The sequence below is a fragment of the Oncorhynchus gorbuscha genome, linkage group LG05, assembly GCF_021184085.1.
Source record: "Oncorhynchus gorbuscha isolate QuinsamMale2020 ecotype Even-year linkage group LG05, OgorEven_v1.0, whole genome shotgun sequence".
Taxonomy (NCBI): domain Eukaryota; kingdom Metazoa; phylum Chordata; class Actinopteri; order Salmoniformes; family Salmonidae; genus Oncorhynchus; species Oncorhynchus gorbuscha.
In genome coordinates, this window is record NC_060177.1 from 74,826,972 (window position 1) to 74,845,108 (window position 18,137).

Here is an 18,137-nt window from a genome sequence, read left to right on the forward strand (position 1 = left end):
AAAAGTGAAAATACATAAACATTAATATGGGTTGTATTTACAATGGTGTTTGTGCTTCACCCTCTTCCCTTTTCTTGTGGCAACAAGTCACAAACCGTGTTGCTGTGATGTCACACTGTGGTATTTAACACAATAGATATGGGAGTTTATCAAAATTGGATTGTTTTCTAATTCTTTGTGAGTCTGTGTAATCTGAGGGAAATATGTGTTTTTAAAATGGTAATATATTTGGCACAAGGTTAGGAAGTGCCGCTCAGTTTCCACCTAATTTTGTTGCACATAGCTTGTCTTCTCCTGAGAGCCAGGTCTTCCTACGGCGGCCTCCCTCAGTAGCAAGGCCATGCTCACTGAATCTGTACATAGTCAAAGCTTTTCTTAATTTTGGGTCAGGTATTCTGCCACTGTGTACTTTCTGTTTAGGGCCAAATAGCATTCTAGTTTGATCTTTTCTTTTGTTAATTGTTTCAAGTAATTATCTTTATGTTTTCTCGTGATTTTGTTGGGTCTAGTTGTGTTGCTGTCCTGGGATTATGTGGGGGCTGTTTGTGTTTGTGAACAGAGCCCTAGAACCAGATTGCATAGGGGACTATTCTCTAGGTTCATCTCTCATTTGGCGATGGCTTTGATAATTAGCGGGTATCGGCCTAATTCTGCATGCATTATTTGGTGTTTTACGTTCTTTATGGAGGATGTTTTTGCAGAATTCTGCATGCAGAGTCCCTTCTTGCCTTGTCTCATATCGTTCACAGCTTTGTGGACGTTACCTGTGGTGCTGATTTTTAGGCTGATTTTAGGAATTTGTAGTCCTGCTAACTGGACCTTTATCGGAATCTCTCTCTCTCAAATAAAAAGTAACTTTATGGTGTACAACTGTCAGTTGTACATGTAACAGATGTGAAATGGCTAGCTAGTTAGCGGTGGTGCGCGCTAATAGCATTTCAATCGGTGACGTCACTCGCTTTGAGACCTTGAAGTAGTGGTTCCCCTTGCTCTGCAAGGGCCGCGGCTTTTGTGGAGCGATGGGTAACAATGCTTCGAGGGTGACTGTTGACGTGTGCAGAGCGTCCCTGGTTCGCGCCCAGGTCGGGGCGAGGGGACGGACGTAAAGTCTATACTGTTACATACACACAGTTCAAAATAAAGATTCTCTGCAGATATATCTGGTCAATTCCTTTTATTTTACAATGCACTACAGTTTTACATATATATTTCAAATACTAGTATGTCAAGAGTAAACAACAAAAGGGCAAGGGAAGTCTGTAACAAATATAAAATACAAAAAACAGATATTGGACAACTGAAGATATGTGATTTCTCAGCACTGTTTTTTTGATACTGTACACATTGATTACCTGTAAGACAATGAATGAAAAATTAAATATAAATATTCACACTGCATTGCCTTAATTGGCCTCAAACATAACCGCGTTTTATGTACATATCAAAATTATGTGCATTTTCATATATTTCTTTGGACTGTAAAAACAAAGAATGAAATTATGAGAAGAAATTACTCAAAACATTTAATGAGAAATATAATTATGTGATGTCCCCTTACAGCTTAAATTGAATACTTTGAAACGGTCACACAATTCATCCAATGGGGATTTTTTACATGCCAAAGGCACAATATGTTTAATTTGAATTGACAAAACATTCACCTATACCAAATCTTATGGTGAGGCTGAAGTATTTCTGAGTATGAATGTGAAACCAGTGAGCCTGACCACCTAGGGCCAGTTGAAGATGATGCCGAATAGGGAAGCAGCTGAGCTGGTGATGGTACCATTTCATTCAACGACCTACACACAGATCACAGAGCCTGAAATGCCTCTAAAAACAAACAATATCACAGATTGCATAGTTCAGAAAAGTCAACCCACAAAACCTAGTTTGAGCTTAGATGGAAAACCTACAGCCTGAGTGCCAGTCTGTTTGTGCCATCATCATGCCAACTCCTTGTCACTCATTATCATGCCAAATGTTTGGCTTGACAATGACAGCAATGTATTTGACAAAAGCACAAACAGATCTGGGACCAGGCTAGAAAACCTCACTCTTTATCTTCCACCACTATTTCTGTCTTGACTGACTCCTTATTTCCTCTGAGGTCTCGCCTGCCCCTGTGTCTATCTCCATCCTCCATCTTCATTTCTTCCACGTCTTTTGCTCTGACAGACAGTCTTGGATCCTAAGGCCCTGAGGTGGGTTGGCCTGCAGCAGGTTGCTCTCCGTTGTCAGGTCCAGATGCTGACCATACAATAATCCCAATGATGATGGCTGCCATGACGACCCCTACGCCAGTCAGCAACACTTTCATCTTCATGTGTTCCCACCACTTCTGCTGTTTCACTTTCCGAGCAGACTTTGAGAAAGCTTTACTCTGAAATAAGATCATCATAAGATGTTAAAAGTTAGTCCGATGTTCATGCCAAGACCCTATGCCCCCCCCCCTCCTGAATATGGAGTGTATTCTATATATCTGCAATTGAGGCTGCGCTGCATTGTATATATTTTAAACTCCAGAAAGAAACTATTGTGTCATGAAACCCACCATTTTCTGACAATTCGGTAGACAGGAGTCTTTAGTTACAGTACACACTACTTTCTCAATGTTTTTTCCAAAGAATCTAGACTGGTGTTTTTTTTTCTTGGCACTGCTGTTTTGTTTATCCCAGTTACCCAGTCAGCCAGCCAGCAAGTCCTCAAAGAACTATGACTGTGTCCCACATGGCACCCTATTCCCTTCATAGTGCACTATTTTTGACCAGAGCCTCGTCAAAAGTAGTACACTATATAGGGAATATGGTGTGATTTGGGGCACAGCCACAGTCAGCCGCTCAGTGCGTTCTCAGAGAACAACAGCGCATTCGGGAACTATTCAGACCCCTTTACTTTTCCACATTTTGTTACGTTACGGCCTTATTGTAAAATGTATTATACACACAACACCCCATAATGACAAAGCAAAAACTATTATTATTATTTTTTATTTTTTTATTTTTTACAAATGTATGAAATTAAAAAAAAAACGGAAATAGACATTTACATAAGTATTCAGACCCTTTACTCAGTACTGTGTTGAAGCACCTTTGGCAATGATTAAAGCTTTGAGTCTTCTTGGGTATTACACTACAAGCTGTGCACACCTGCAGATTCTCTCAAGCTCTGTCAGGTTGAATGGGGAGTGTCGCTGCATAGCTATCCACAGGTCTCTCCAGAGATGTTTGATCGTGTTCAAGGTCTGGCTCTGTCTGGGCCACTCAAGAACATTCAGAGACTTGTCCCGAAGCCACTCCTGCGTTATCTTGGCTGTGTGCTTAGGGTTATTGTCCTAATGGAATTTGAACCTTCGCCCTAGTCTGAGGTCTTGAGTGGTCTGGACCAGACTTTCATCAAAGATCTCTCTGTACATTGCTCCGTTCATCATTCCCTTGATCCTGACTAGTCTCTCAGTCCCTGCTGCTGAAAAACATCCCCACAGCATGATGCTGCCACCACCATGCTTCACTGTAGGGATCGTGCCAGGTTTCCTCCAGACGTGATGCTTGGCATTCAGGCCAAAGAGTTCAAACTTTGTTCGTCAGACCAGAGAATCTTGTTTTTCATGGTCTGAGAGTCCTTTATATTCCTTTTTGCAAAATCCAAACGGGCTGTCATGTGTATTTTACTGAGGAGTGGCTTCTGTCTGGCCACTCTACCATAAAGTCCTGACTGGTAAAGTGCTGCAGAGATGGTTTTCCTTCTGGAAGGTTCTCCCATCACCACAGAGGAACTCTGGAGCTCTGTCAGAGTGACCATCGGGTTCTTGGTCATCTCCCTGAACAAGGCCCTTCTTTCCCAATTGCTCAGTTTGGCGGGGCAGTCAGCTCTAGAGAGAGTCTTGATGGTTCCAAACTTATTCCATTGAAAAATGGAGGCCACTGTGTTCTTGGGGACCTTCAATGTTGAAGACATTTTTTGGTACCCTTCCCCAGATCTGTGCATCGACACAATCCTGTCTCGGAGCTCTACGGACAATTGCTTCAACGTCATGGCTTGGTTTTTGCTCTGAGATGCACTGTCAACTGTGGGACATAATATAGACATGTGTGCCTTTCCAAATCATGTCCAATTAATTTAATTTACAGGTGGACTCCAATCAAGTTGTAGAAATATCTCAAAGATGATCAATGGAAACATGATGCACCTGAGCTCAATTTCAAATCTCATAGCAAAGGGTCTGAATACTTAAATAAGGTATTTCTAAAAATCTGTTTTTGCTTTGTCATTATGAGGTATTGTGCGTAGATTGATGAGATTAAAAAAATAATTATATTTTAGAATAAAGCTGTAACATAACATAACACATAACTCCCCAGCCGGCCTGGCTGGGGAGTGATGTGGGAACGCTGCGACCTGGTTGGTTGACCCCAGGGTTGACCAGGACGGACATGTGCCCTGTGGCACGTCCTGGACACCCCTCTCATAATACAGAGGGAGACCAGTGGGTTTCATTAATCTTACAACAATAGGAAATACCTTTCTAAAAATATCACTGCAAACCACAATCAGGATGTAAATTGTCCATTATTTTTTGCCACCAACTCCACCTAACGTGTATTTATAGACAGCAATATGACATTTCCTGGCTATTCCCTGGACTCGTATGGAACATTGGAAAACTACCATGAGACACACCAAAGAAGAATTCCAAAGGAGAAACCTTTTGTGCTATTGTGTCTCTCTGAAACCCACCTAAGGTTTTACCGGTATTATAGCATTGCAATCATCAAAGTACGGCCTTCAAAGTCAGTATCTTAAAAATTATGTTTGTGTTTTATATTAAATCATGATTTGGTTCCATTAAGACGTCTCTTATTACACCTTTTAGGGTACGTCCCAAATGGCACCTTATTCCCGATATAGTGCACTTCTTTTGACCAGAGCCCTATAGGCCCTGTTCAAAGGTAGTAGACTATCGAGGAATACAGTGCCATTTGGGGAGTACCCATAAACTACAACAATCACCTTCTCCAGAAGTTCGTCTGCCCTGTTATCAAGATCTCCCAGCTTGCCTGACCTCTCGGCAGCCTTGTTGAGGTTATCTAGCATGATCACCTTCACCTCCTCCACCTCATCCTGGGCCTGCTGCAGGCGGTTCTTCCCATTCTCCTGAACACACAACAAACAAGTTGAGGTTAATGGAAGATACATCCTGGTAAGGCCACATGACTTAGTTGGAACCACTTCTGATTTTGTGCATATTTGATGTATTATTTATAAGTATTTGAATAGGGATAGGTACGTACACATTGATTGACACAATGAATAGCTCACATACATTTTTTCAACATCTGTCCCCGTCTTTATGTTACCATGTTAAAGGTGATATTTTATATAATTAACAACAGCGCATTGTTCACATTAACATGAATTATTAGTCATAATGGCTGAGAGATTAAGCTTCCATAGGGGGAAAACAGGACAGAACAGGAAGATGACGGCCAACAACTGGGGCAGGTGAGCCTGGACATCTGGATGACTTCTGTTTACTGTAAGCTCTGACTTTCTGAAGGAACATGGTGGCACGCTACAGCTTTACAAACAAATAACTACTTTAGCCTGGGGGAACAAAGGTTGGGCAACCCACTGTGACAATGACACTCTTGCGTGCCACCAAAATCTACTATAGCGGCCACATCTTAACCGTGAGATGTGCACGCTTCACTTAACTTTCAGGGAAATACATTGATTGATATCAACGGAAGGCTTGAACGAAGACTCACAAATCTCAAGATAGGATTCAGGCCTACATGTACTGTAGGTGAATAAGAAGGCCTACTTAAAACAGGATATTTAGGCAGTATAATAATAGACTGAACATAACATAATTTATATCCTGACGGGACTATCCCTGCCTTTTTTCCCTCTGTGCCGGACAGGGAAGTGAGTGTTTCAGCAGTCAAGGATGCTGACTGCGCTGACACTTACAGGAAACCAAGAGAACAAACAAAACAAGTACAATCTCAGTGACTCCATATCTCACTGTCAATAACACCCTTTCAGACTCACAGAACCGGAATGAGATATGGCCAGGTTAGAGCACTAGTTCAGTGCCCTCGTAGAGACAAGTTAGGACAAGCTGTTATACATTACCGGTCAATACATCATGAGTTATACAAGCTTTAATGAAAGGTGCATTTCTTTCCCATTTGTATTTACTATTACAGCTGTCATATGGTGAATAGGCTACTGGATTGCTTTGGTTAAATTGGATTGAAACATACATTTTGAGGAAATGCGTTTCACTGTTTTAGTTCGGCCCCCACCAATTAAGTTTTCATAGCTGAGGAATAGTCTGTGTTTAAAAATCAACCGGCGACAAAATCTTAACACAGGAACTGCTGCCTTTTCCAGTTCTCCTCCTTGCTTCCTTCCTCCCTTCACTCCCTTCCTCACTCACTCACTCCAGCCTCAACAGAGTACCTAGCATTTAGCTAGGAAACCCCCTCTCACAAATCGACAATATGTATTTTTACATGTCTCGTTCAATCAAGCGGACAGGGATAGTCTGCTCATGGACTTTACAGATATGTATAGGATAGACTAACAGACCTGGGTCTATAACTGTTATCCACAGAATACACATTGTAATTTCATCAACTAGCATAATAGAACATATCTAACCATTTAAGTTTGGTTGATTGAGTGCTACTCTAACTTATTAACCCGACCCTCTAATGACACTTACAAACCATTTTCATAAAAACTCACATGGGTCTGTATAAAATAATCTATTTGCATGAATTTGTTTGAATTGTGTATGATCTCTCATAAATTAAAACCAAAACTAAAATAAAAAAGGCAATATTATGACTGTAGCACACGGCCTTTAAATAAGGTGTATTTTACATAAAATCAGTCAAGTTCAAAGTGGGAAAACGGTCTACTGTAATTCAACGCAAGGCTGTAGCTTAATGTAGTGACAGTCACAACAACAACAAACGCTTCTGAGCCTACGGGTACCGTGTGTGCAATAGGTGCAGAAACTCAATTATGAAAACATAAACATATTAATATACTATTTTTTATTCTTTAATTTGCTGAAAATAAAAATATATATAAACTTACCATTGTTCTCCCGTCACTATCTCTATTCCTGTCCAAAACTGTCACCGAAACCAATGCATTGAGAGGAGCGTCTTGGCATAAACCTTTGTGTCAGAACAAACGTTGCGTTTAACCAAGGTGGCTTTCAGATATCGCAAAGTTTATTTTCACCCTCTCTCATTTGTAGTTGATTATAGTTCGTTTCTATCTTTCTTTTAGTCGATATTCTTTCTTTTTCCTGGTCTGGTCTCTCACGCTTTCACTGCAGTCTACTGGTCGGGTCGGGTGACACTTTCCCACACTACCCCTATCTGGAAGTCAACAGAACAGACCCTTTGACGTCGGGGCCTTACGTCACTGTATTTGAATGATGGGTATTTGATCATGGATCAGACTTCCTAGGTGAAAGGGAAAAACGTACACCTCGCCTATACCATTTAAACTTCTACTACTCTATTGTAGAGTCTTGTAAATGATATATTCATATTCAGCCATTTACTTTGACTTTTCTTTCACCACAGCCTACTATGACAGTAGCTAGTCTAATGAGTATATGACCATAGTCAGCCTTTTGATGAAGCATCAAACGCATAGAAGGGATTGAAAACAAAAAAAAACACACAATGTAATGAAATTAAACATTTTAGGACAATTTGGTAGCCATTCAACAGGCTCCAAAACTCAAACAATGGGGTCCCAGTCTGTGTTCACTGTTACCAATGATCAGTATATGGTGGCTCTCAGTGGTGGAAAAAGTGCTCAATTGTCATACTTGAGTAAAAGTAAAGACACCTTAATAGAAAATGACGAAAGTAAAAGTGAAAGTGACCCAGTAAAATACTACTTGAGTAAAAGTCTAAAAGTATTTGGTTTTAAATATACCTAAGTATTAAAAGTAAACGGAATTGTTCAAATGTACTTAAGTATCAAAAGTAAAAGTATAGACCATTTCAAAATTCATTATATTAAGCAAAACAGATTGCACAATTTTCTTATATTTTTATTGATGGATATCCAGGGGCACACTCCAACACTCAGACATAATTTAGAAACAAAGCATTTGTGTTTAGTGAGCACCAGATTAGAGGCAGTAGGGATGACCATGTATGTTCTCTTGATAAGTGTGTGAATTCGACCATTTTACTGTCAAAATATAACAAGTACTTTTAGGTGTCAGGAAAAATTTAAGAAGGAAAAATTACATTATTTTTCTTTAGGAATGTAGTGAAGTAAAAGTAAAAGTTGGTAAAAAAAATATAAATAGTAAAGTACAGATAGCCAAAAAACTACTTAAGTAAAAATACTTAAAAGTACTACTTAAGTACTTTACACCACTGGTGGCTCTGAAAACATGGTGTTATAGGCAACCAACTTCCATCCAAAATTCCTTGTTCTTCTTGTGTCCACCCTGTTCTGTTAATACTATTTTATCATTCTAGCTGAACCCAAAAAGGTCAATGTGTGGTTTCCTTACTCTGTTATACTTCAGTTATAATACAACAAATAGTGCTAGCCATAATAGTTATAGTTGATGAAAACCTACATTCCACTTATGACAACTGACATACAGTAACAGAGTCATAATATTACACTTTCAAACAGGACATATAAGAGAGGAAGCGAGGAGTGGAGTTAGAGATCACAAACCACACTTGAAAAAATAAACATGAAATTGAAAGTGAAGAAATAACAGTAAGAGGAAGTAGAGCTTTTCTCACAGTTAAACAAACAACAAAAAATGTATATTCCATTTGCTAGCGACTGCCCAACATTGCAGTAGGGACTTGCAGTCAGAGTAATTTGATCACTGAGTTGAATGCATATTATTTCATGACATCAACATAACAACTATTCCCCTGTCAGGATTGTGAGACATAAAACCAAAACAGGAACACGAATGTGAACGGAAACCACGCTTTTTGTCAGATTGCACTATACATGTATATGCTTGGTATGTTTGTAATCAAGGTCATGCAAGACGTCTGTGGTCCTCCAATATGACATTAATTAAAGCAACACTAACATTAGGTTTTCATATATGTTCATTAACTGTCCTTTAATTGAAATTACACTAAAGAAAAAATAAATAGGTTACCTAAGGAGGCAGGATTTTCTCTGGATCGCCGCCATCTGTCAACATTGACTTAATGGTAAACATGAATAAGAGCTATAACCCTGGCTGCCTACCTTGGCTTTATCAGAGCAGAGGAGTGCGTGGCCATGCAGTCATGGGTAAACTGGGAGTACAGGAGGGGGCTGAGCATGCACCCTTGTGGGGCCCCCGTGTTGAGGATCAGCTAAGTGGAGGTGTTGTTTCTGACCTTCATCACCTGGGGGTGGCCCGTCAGGAAATCCAGGACCCAGCTGCACAGGGCGGGGTTCAGACCCAGGGCCCCGAGCTTAATAATGAGCTTGGAGGGTACTAAACTCAGCAAAAAAAGAAACGTCCCTTGTTTAAGACCCTGTCTTTCAAAGATAATTCGTAAAAATCCAATTAACTTCACTGTAAAGGGTTTAAACACTGTTTCTCATGCTTGTTCAATGAACCATTAACAATTAAAAAACATGCACCTATGGAACTGTCATTAAGACACTAACAGCTTACAGACGGTAGGCAATTACGGTCACAGTTATGAAAACTTAGGACACTAAAGAGGCCTTTCTACTGACTCTGAAAAACACCAAAATAAATATGTCCAGTGTCCCTATTCATCTGCGTGAACATGCCTTAGGCATGCTGCAAGGAGGCATGAGGGCTGCAGATGTGGCCAGGGCAATGAATTGCAATGTCCATACTGTGAGATGTCTAAGACAGCGCTACAGGGAGACGGGACAGACAGCTGATCATCCTCGCAGTGGCAGACCACGTGTAACAACACTTGCACAGGATCGGTGCATCACACCTGCAGGACAGGTACAGGATGGCAACAACTGCCCGAGTTACACCAGGAACGCACAATCCCTCCATCAGTGCTCAGACTGTCTGCAATAGGCTGAGAGAGGCTGGACTGAGAGCTTGTAGGCTTGTTGTAAGGCAGGTCCTCACCAGACATCAACAATATCGCTTATGGGCACAAACCCACCGTCGCTGGAACAGACAGGACTGGCAAGAAGTGCTCTTCACTGACGAGTCACGTTTTTGTTTCAACAGGGGTGATGGTCGGATTCACATTTATCGTCGAAGGAATGAGCGTTACACCGAAGCCTGTACTCTGGAATGGGATCGATTGGAGGTGGAGGGTCTGTCATGGTCTGGGGCGGTGTGTCACAGCATCATCGGACTGAGCTTGTTGTCATTGCAGGCAATCTCAACGCTTTGCGTTACAGGAAAGACATCCTCCTCCCTCATGTGGTACCTTTCCTGCAGGCTCATCCTGACATGACCCTCCAGCATGAGAATGCCACCAGCCATACCGCTCGTTCTGTGCGTGATTTCCTGCAAGATAGGAATGTCAGTGTTCGGCTATGGCCAGCGAAGAGCCCGTCTCTCAATCCCATTGAGCACGTCTGGGACCTGTTGGATCGGAGGGTGAGGGCTAGGGCCATTCCCCCCAGAACTGGTAACTTGCAGGTGCCTTGGTGGAAGAGTGGGGTAACATCTCACAGCAAGAACTGACCAATCTGGTTCAGTCCATGAGGAGGAGATGCACTGCAGTACTTAATGCAGCTGGTGGCCACACCAGATACTGACTGTTACGTTTGACTGTTACTTTGTTCAGGGACACGTTATTCCATTTCTGTTAGTCACATATCTGTGGAACTTGCTCAGTTTATGTCTCAGTTGTTGGGTCTTATGTTAATACAAATATTTACATGTTTGTATGTTTTCTGAAAATAAACTCAGTTGACAGCGAGAGGACGTTTATGATATTGAATGTGGAGCTATAATCAATGAACAGAATTCTTACATACCTGTAAGTATTCCTCTTGTGCAGATGGGAGAGAGCAAATGCTTTCAGTTTTGCGCAAATGCTGCCATCTATCCATGGTTTCTGGTTAAGGTAGGTTTTAATGGTCACAGTGGGTACAACATATCCTATACACTTCCTGAAAACCTCACCTTATCCGTCTATGTTATTCTTAGAGGCTACCCGGAACATATCTGTGCTTTGTTAAAAACCCTCACATTCATTGTTGGAGATAAACAAGAGTAGAGAGGATGTCAAAGTTGAATCAGTGCTATTGTGAAAGATAATGTGTCATCAGATTTCCAACTGCTGTGATCCATCATACAGTACAACACTTGAGACATTGTGATTAAAGATGACATTGTAGATCACATCCAAGCAACCTCATCCCTCTTCGCGTCTGAGATCTGTGCTGTGAGATATCACACATTGATGGAGATTTGGAGAGGTCTATGCATGGTGAGTAAAAATCCTAAAAGTAAGCACCCACTGGAAAATCCAATACACGGCTCAAAAAATAAAGGGAACACTTAAACAACACAATGTATTTCCAAGTCAATCACACTTCTGTGAAATCAAACTGTCCACTTAGGAAGCAACACTGATTGACAATAAATTTCACATGCTGTTGTGCAAATGGAGTAGACAACAGGTGGAAATTATAGGTAATTAGCAAGATATAATAATAATAATAATAATATATGCCATTTAGCAGACGCTTTTATCCAAAGCGACTTACAGTCATGTGTGCATACATTCTAAGTATGGGTGGTCCCGGGGATCGAACCCACTACCCTGGCGTTACAAGCACCATGCTCTACCAACTGAGCTACAGAAGACACCCCCAATAAAGGAGTGGTTCTGCAGGTGGTGACCACAGACCACTTCTCAGTTCCTATGCTTCCTGGCTGATGTTTTGGTCACTTTTGAATGCTGGCGGTGCTTTCACTCTAGTGGTAGCATGAGACAGAGTCTACAACCCACACAATTGGCCATTAGGTACCGAGATGAGATCCCCAGACCCCTTGTGAGACCATATGCTGGTACGGTTGACCCTGGGTTCCTCCTAATGAAAGACAATGCTAGACCTCATGTGGCTGGAGTGTGTCAGCAGTTCCTGCAAGAGGAAGGTATTGATGCTATGGACTGGCCCGCCCATTCCCCAGACCTGAATCCAATTGAGCACATCTGGGACATCATGTCTCGCTCCATCCACCAACGCCACGTTTCACCACAGACTGTCCAGGAGTTGGCGGATGCTTTAGTCCAGGTCTGGGAGGAGATCCCTCAGGAGACCATCCGCCACCTCATCAGGAGCATGCCCAGGCGTTGTAGGGAGGTCATACAGGCACGTGGAGGCCACACACACTACTGAGCCTAATTTTGACTTGTTTTAAGGACATTACACCAAAGTTGGATCAGCCTGTAGTGTGGTTTTCCACTTTAATTTTGAGTGTGACTCCAAATCCAGACCTCCATGGGTTGATAAATTTGATTTCCATTGATCATTTTTGTGTGATTTTGTTGTCAGCACATTAAACTATGTAAAGAAAAAAGTGTTTAATAAGAACATTTCATTAATTCAGATGTAGGATGTGTTATTTTAGTGTTCCCTTTAATTTTTTTGAGCAGTGTATATAGTCCAAGAAAATACTGTTAAGGATTCCACCAAAGATATTAAATATTAGTTTAAAAACTCTTGTAACACTGACTGTTGTGGTAATGGCTCAACTATTCTGTTCTGTCAACTCAAAGAAAGCTCTTCTTCAAGACTTCCTAGTTTCCGCTTAGCTTATTAAGTGATCCTAGTAGTAAGAACACAGTAAAAACAATTAAGGAATTTCCCATGGTGCATTCAACAACTGTACCAACCTCTGTGTTAGTTTTACTGTGTCTTCCTCTTGTGACCCTATGATCAGGCAGAAACCATTTGAGATAACAGAATAATTAACAAAATCACAGTGGAAGTAAATGCTATTTATTCTATAATTAATCAGATAACATGATTGAACTCCAATGAATGAAAAACAAAATAATATAATTCTATAGCAATTGAAACTGGCCCAAATTCCCAATACATCCTACTTGTCTAAAATACAATTATAGCTCTAAACCACAGATCTACTGATAGGACTCTGGGTGGTGGGGGGGGGTCCATATAATTTTCTTTAATTGGTTTTGTTCATTAAAAACATTAATACAGTCATATGAAAAACAAAAAAGATGTTCAGTAGGGATGAGAAAAATATAACAATAGCCTCAAATTAACCTCATTGTTACACTACTGGAATGGTTTAGGGCCCCATGTGGGTGCTTTACAAATGTATATACAGGTATGATAACTATATACAAGCATGGGAGTTAACTCCTTGACCTCCCTAAAGCATGGCTGGTATTGTAACATTGGAGTGGACAGTGAGATGAGTTAAAACCCACAAGTAGTTAAAGAATACAGGTGGGCCTACCAAAAGCTACTATGCAAAGCTATGAGATGGCTGACAGTAGTCCTAGGAGCTTGAGACACTCATTTGGATCAGCAAGGGGAGTTGTTAGCTGTTCAATTCCACCTCTCTCACAACAGGTTGTCTGGAGTTAGCCAGAGTTTCCAAGGCCTGAGTACATGGACCATGAGAACCCACATTAAGTCATGACATGAGTTCCCGCAGTTTGTGTATGATGGAGTATCAGGTCATGGATAGAGGTCAAAAGGCTCTCATGCGTCTTCAGACTCTCCATTCCCTCTCTCAATTCCCCCTTTCTTTCACTATACCATTGCAGCTAAGTTTTCCCCATCTTTCAAAACAAAAAAAACCCACTGACATCCTCTCTAGCAACCAGCTCAGCTAAAACACATTGAAACACAGTGGGGAAAAACATGACTAGTTTGGTCTTTTAGTAGGTTTGGGAAGTGGTGGAACAGGGGAGCTGGTTGGGATGACGCCAGTGCTGAGCAGTATGATGATGAGGATTATGACGAGGACAATGACCACGATCACCACCCACAGCTTCATGTTCTTCCACCAGTAGGAGCGAGCCACCTTCTGGGACGTGTGCTTGAAGTCCTCAGCCTGAGGGAGAGATGGGACGCTACTAGGAACACGCTCACAGAGGTTCTACCATTTGCAACGTTTTGCAGTAATCGATGCTTTGTAAACTGCAGATATGTAGTCTACACATTTCAGAGAGTTTGTGGCCTGCAATTTGATTTAAAAAATAAATATATATATTTTTTTAAATGTACATCTTGAACAAACCAACATCATGGTTCACTCTTTAGGTCCATTAAATACTTTAGGTATCAATAATTGGATGTACTATGACGTTATAGTAGATGTTAAGTGAGGACAAATGAATGCAGTGAGGAGCACATGATGAGGAGAGAGACAATGTAGAACAGAGATGTATAGAGATGTGGAGCAGTGTTGCAGGACTGACTGACCCCAGCCTGCAGGTCCTCGGACTTGCCCATCAAGTCGTCCAGCCTCTCTCCCCGGGCCAGGATCCGGTCCACGTTCTGGGTCATGATGTCCTTCACTCCCTCCACCTGAGACTGCAGGGTCCTCACCTTGTCCTGCTCCACCACCTCTCCCTGCTCCTGGAGATCGACAGACAGAGACAGACAGAGGCGAGAGAGGTCAATGACAAAAATACACTTCAGCAGTCATCCAGCACGTGTTTTCATAAACTGAGGATATCTGTGTGAAATATAGACCACCAAGACAATAGTAAAGGACTCAAATGCTGCTAGTGGGCTGACTGGGGTTATGGTGTAGATTATTCCTACAAAGCTTTATCAACAATCCATTAACAGTAGTAAGAGAACCCTGTGGGGAAGTTTTACACCTGTATCACTTCTCAAATAACCTTTTACGGTCTAGTCAGAATAATGTCCATATTTTTTTTATTTAATTTTACCTTTATTTAACCAGGCAAGTCAGTTAAGAACATATTCTTATTTTCAATGACGGCCTGGGAACAGTGGGTTAACTGCCTGTTCAGGGGCAGAACGACAGATTTGTACCTTGTCAGCTCGGGGGTTTGAACTCACAACCTTCCGGTTACTAGTCCAACGCTCTAACCACTAGGCTACGCTGCCGCCCCATATCTTTATGTCATAGCTGCCTTTGAATGATCATGTAAGACCTGCACAAAAATAACAGATGCACACAAGATCCAATGAAAATCTATGTCAGGAATATATCTTTTAAATAGGCACATTTAAATTGACAGTACATGTCTGAAGGTCCCTGTAAGCCAGGAAATGCTATTTTTGACATCAAGAGTCAGTTAGTTTTCTGAGGAACGTCACTACACTCAAAAGTGCAAAATAATCGATTAGACGTTGCTGACGTGTTAGGCTTTGTATGCGAGACAAAGAGAAAGGAGTGAGTGTGCATGTTGCAATTATTTTTTTCTTTCTCCAAACCCCATGAGCAGGCTCACCGGCCTAAAAAACACAGGCGTCTCCAGGAAACGGTAAGCTTTGCTGCGTCACAACCTGGCTCCTTCCCTCCCCCTCCGTCCTCAGTCTCCTCCCTCGTTCCTTCACAACCTGCTTTCCCCTGACACAGGGCTTTGCCTGTATGAGGCCCACTAAATGGTCGACTGCTATCAAATGACAAGTCCCACCAAGAGAGAAACATTACATACTGACAAAGGAAGTTCACTGGCGTTAGAGAGTTTAGCAGACTACACATAGTATCTTATTCAAATACTTGAGAAACAGGCCTTTTGAAGCATTGAACGTCCTTCAACTGGTTAGAGATCCAAACTCACAACACTACCTCGGCATGATGGCTGTCCTTGACAGAGACACATCAAACAGATGTTCGCTGACATAAATGAGGAAATCATGTAGATGAATTATGGATCTTTGGTCAGTAAATAAGTGCCAGTCTGTTTGTGATATGACAACTCCTTGGCATGCCAAACATGTTGAACAGGGGTTAAGCACTTGATTTGTGTTCCACTTTGCTCTAAAATGTACTTGTAAATACCAAGTCATTTCCCTCACATTTTTGGTCAGTTACAATATGCAAATGAAAATGTATCAGGTTTTAATTTTTGTTCTAAAGTGCATCTCATGGATATTGTGGACGGACTCATGAATCAGACATTTATGTTTAAGTCATCTCTGAACCTCAACCCAGAACCAAACTCTTGGGTACACGCTGGCCTGTGTCTAGCTAATGGATTTTGGATAAACTAATGCCGAAGAGCCTATCAAGTGGTCTGTCTACAATCTACCCTCCAAGACCATACAACCCAGGCAACTGACACCAGGCAAGCAATATTAGGCATACCAACCTGCCCACTTCCTTGTGAAAGGTCTAAACTCAGCTCTAGCTCAGAAGTAGAAAATCGCCTAGGTTCCATCCTGTGCATATAAGTTTCTTCATTTGGAGAGTATGATGAGTCAACAGGCTGACGAATTACCAAACAAATAAACCATTTACTGTAATAACTGTTTCATGTTAACAGAGATGAAGGGAACGAACATTCCAGGTACAGGCAAGAAAGGCCAAATGTATGTTTGTGTTAGTTTAGCTGAAGTTCCCCTTGTAGTGGCAATTCAAAACTTGACATCCTCTCCTGATGGGAAAGTACAGTACAGTAATCCACACTAAATTCATTACGGGTTTCTCCAAGTATTCCCCCATAGAGCCCATAAAAAGTAAGGTGTAGTATTTGAGTTTGGTATATTTGACTATCCTCCTATATTTTCCAGCTGACGACTCAAGCGAAAATCGTTGGAGTGATACATAATGACTCTTTATATGCTCTGACAGGGGTATACTTTCACCAATTGTTGTCGTTATGGAATAGATAGGCTACAATTAGTGGTGATTATCCAAACAAACACCCAAAGTAACAATTGGTGCACAGGCGCCATGTCAAATACACAAACGTTGAATTTAAATAATTCAAACGCAATCTTCCGCAAAAGCGATACTGCCAGCGACCTCTTGGTCAGATACACTGTGCGCAATGAATGAATGTAAAACAGAATATTTTCACAATTTCACAAACTAAGAAAGCAAAACAGGCGACTGTTGACCTGTTACATGTATTCTCAAGTGAGAAAGCTAGGCTATTAATGTGTAGATTCTTTTGAGACTGGGTCAACAACACATCAGAAAAGAACAGACCGTTCCATGATCGGCACCTACCAAATCATTATCCATTGTCTTCGATCTTGGTTTATCGTAACCGGAGAGTTTATTATTTAAAATCTCAATGCATCCAATTAGTATAACTGTTCTTTATGGATAATGCGAGTTTGATGTTCTTGCTGAACAGCCTACGTTGACTCCTGCTGCTCATTAACTTTTTTTTCTTCCTTAAAGTCCTTCGCCTTGACCCACCTCTTCGAGTCTTCTGCTTCCACTTTGCATCCTCACGAGGGCGTTGGAGCACGCCGTTCTCTGGTGCACCTGCAGCAGGTTAGATAATGGACCCAAATCAGAATGTCGTTGTGCTGGTTAGTCCACAAACTTTCACATCAGGATTCTTGATCATCGTTGGTATGTGCTGGGTGCTACAGTAAGGAACGGTTTCCTTTTTATCTGTAACTTCTGTGTGCAAGAACTGTATAAAACACAGCAGGTCGATTGACGTCAGCACCTCTATCTGCAGTCTGGACCGATGCCGCGTTCAAAACTGGGAACTCGGACATCTCCGACTTCAGTACGTTCAAAACTGGGAACTCAGAAAAAAAAAAAAAAGGTAAAATCACGACGTCAGCGATCTTCAGGTCTGAGCTCTGAAATGCTGTCCTACATTTTCCGACTTGGAATTCAGAGTTAGATGACCATTAAACTACTTTTTCCAGTCGGAACAGAGTTAACTGTTGTCTTGAATGCCCCGAGTCAGGGATTTCCTAGTAGTTTTGAACACAGAATAATGTCCCAGTGATAAGGATGGATCTTGTCTAAAAGGACTGATCTCACATGCTGACAGATACTACATATCTGATGCAGTTCAGTCTCAGACATGCCTTTAGGTCGACGGTATTGTGTGGTTGCTTGTAGGTAGTTTGCTGTAAGCTTTCGATGCCAAAATACAGTCGGCCTATATTATATGTAATACAGTGTTAATGCTGGGAGTGGACCTATGGAAAAAAATTATCTGCTTTAC

At 41.4% G+C, this 18,137-nt stretch overlaps 2 protein-coding genes across 3 annotated transcripts; both read right to left on the minus strand.

Annotated features, from left to right (window-relative positions):
• Positions 1-1,159: 1,159 nt before the first annotated feature.
• On the minus strand, positions 1,160-7,406 carry vamp5 (vesicle-associated membrane protein 5). The gene is made up of 3 exons (XM_046351159.1): positions 7,114-7,406; positions 5,011-5,154; positions 1,160-2,383 (listed from the first exon to the last, which is right to left on the minus strand). The coding sequence occupies exons 1-3, from the start codon at positions 7,114-7,116 to the stop codon at positions 2,192-2,194; spliced, it is 339 nt and encodes a 112-aa protein (XP_046207115.1). The 5' UTR covers positions 7,117-7,406; the 3' UTR covers positions 1,160-2,191.
• A 5,556-nt stretch (positions 7,407-12,962) lies between these two features.
• Positions 12,963-17,616, minus strand: LOC124036496 (vesicle-associated membrane protein 8-like). 2 transcript variants are annotated; one of them, XM_046351157.1, is made up of 3 exons: positions 17,366-17,616; positions 14,440-14,595; positions 12,963-14,068 (listed from the first exon to the last, which is right to left on the minus strand). In XM_046351157.1, the coding sequence occupies exons 1-3, from the start codon at positions 17,393-17,395 to the stop codon at positions 13,880-13,882; spliced, it is 375 nt and encodes a 124-aa protein (XP_046207113.1). In that variant the 5' UTR covers positions 17,396-17,616; the 3' UTR covers positions 12,963-13,879. The 2 variants fall into 2 exon arrangements, with proteins under 2 accessions (XP_046207113.1, XP_046207114.1); XM_046351158.1 differs by having other exon boundaries at positions 17,171-17,372.
• Positions 17,617-18,137: the final 521 nt, after the last annotated feature.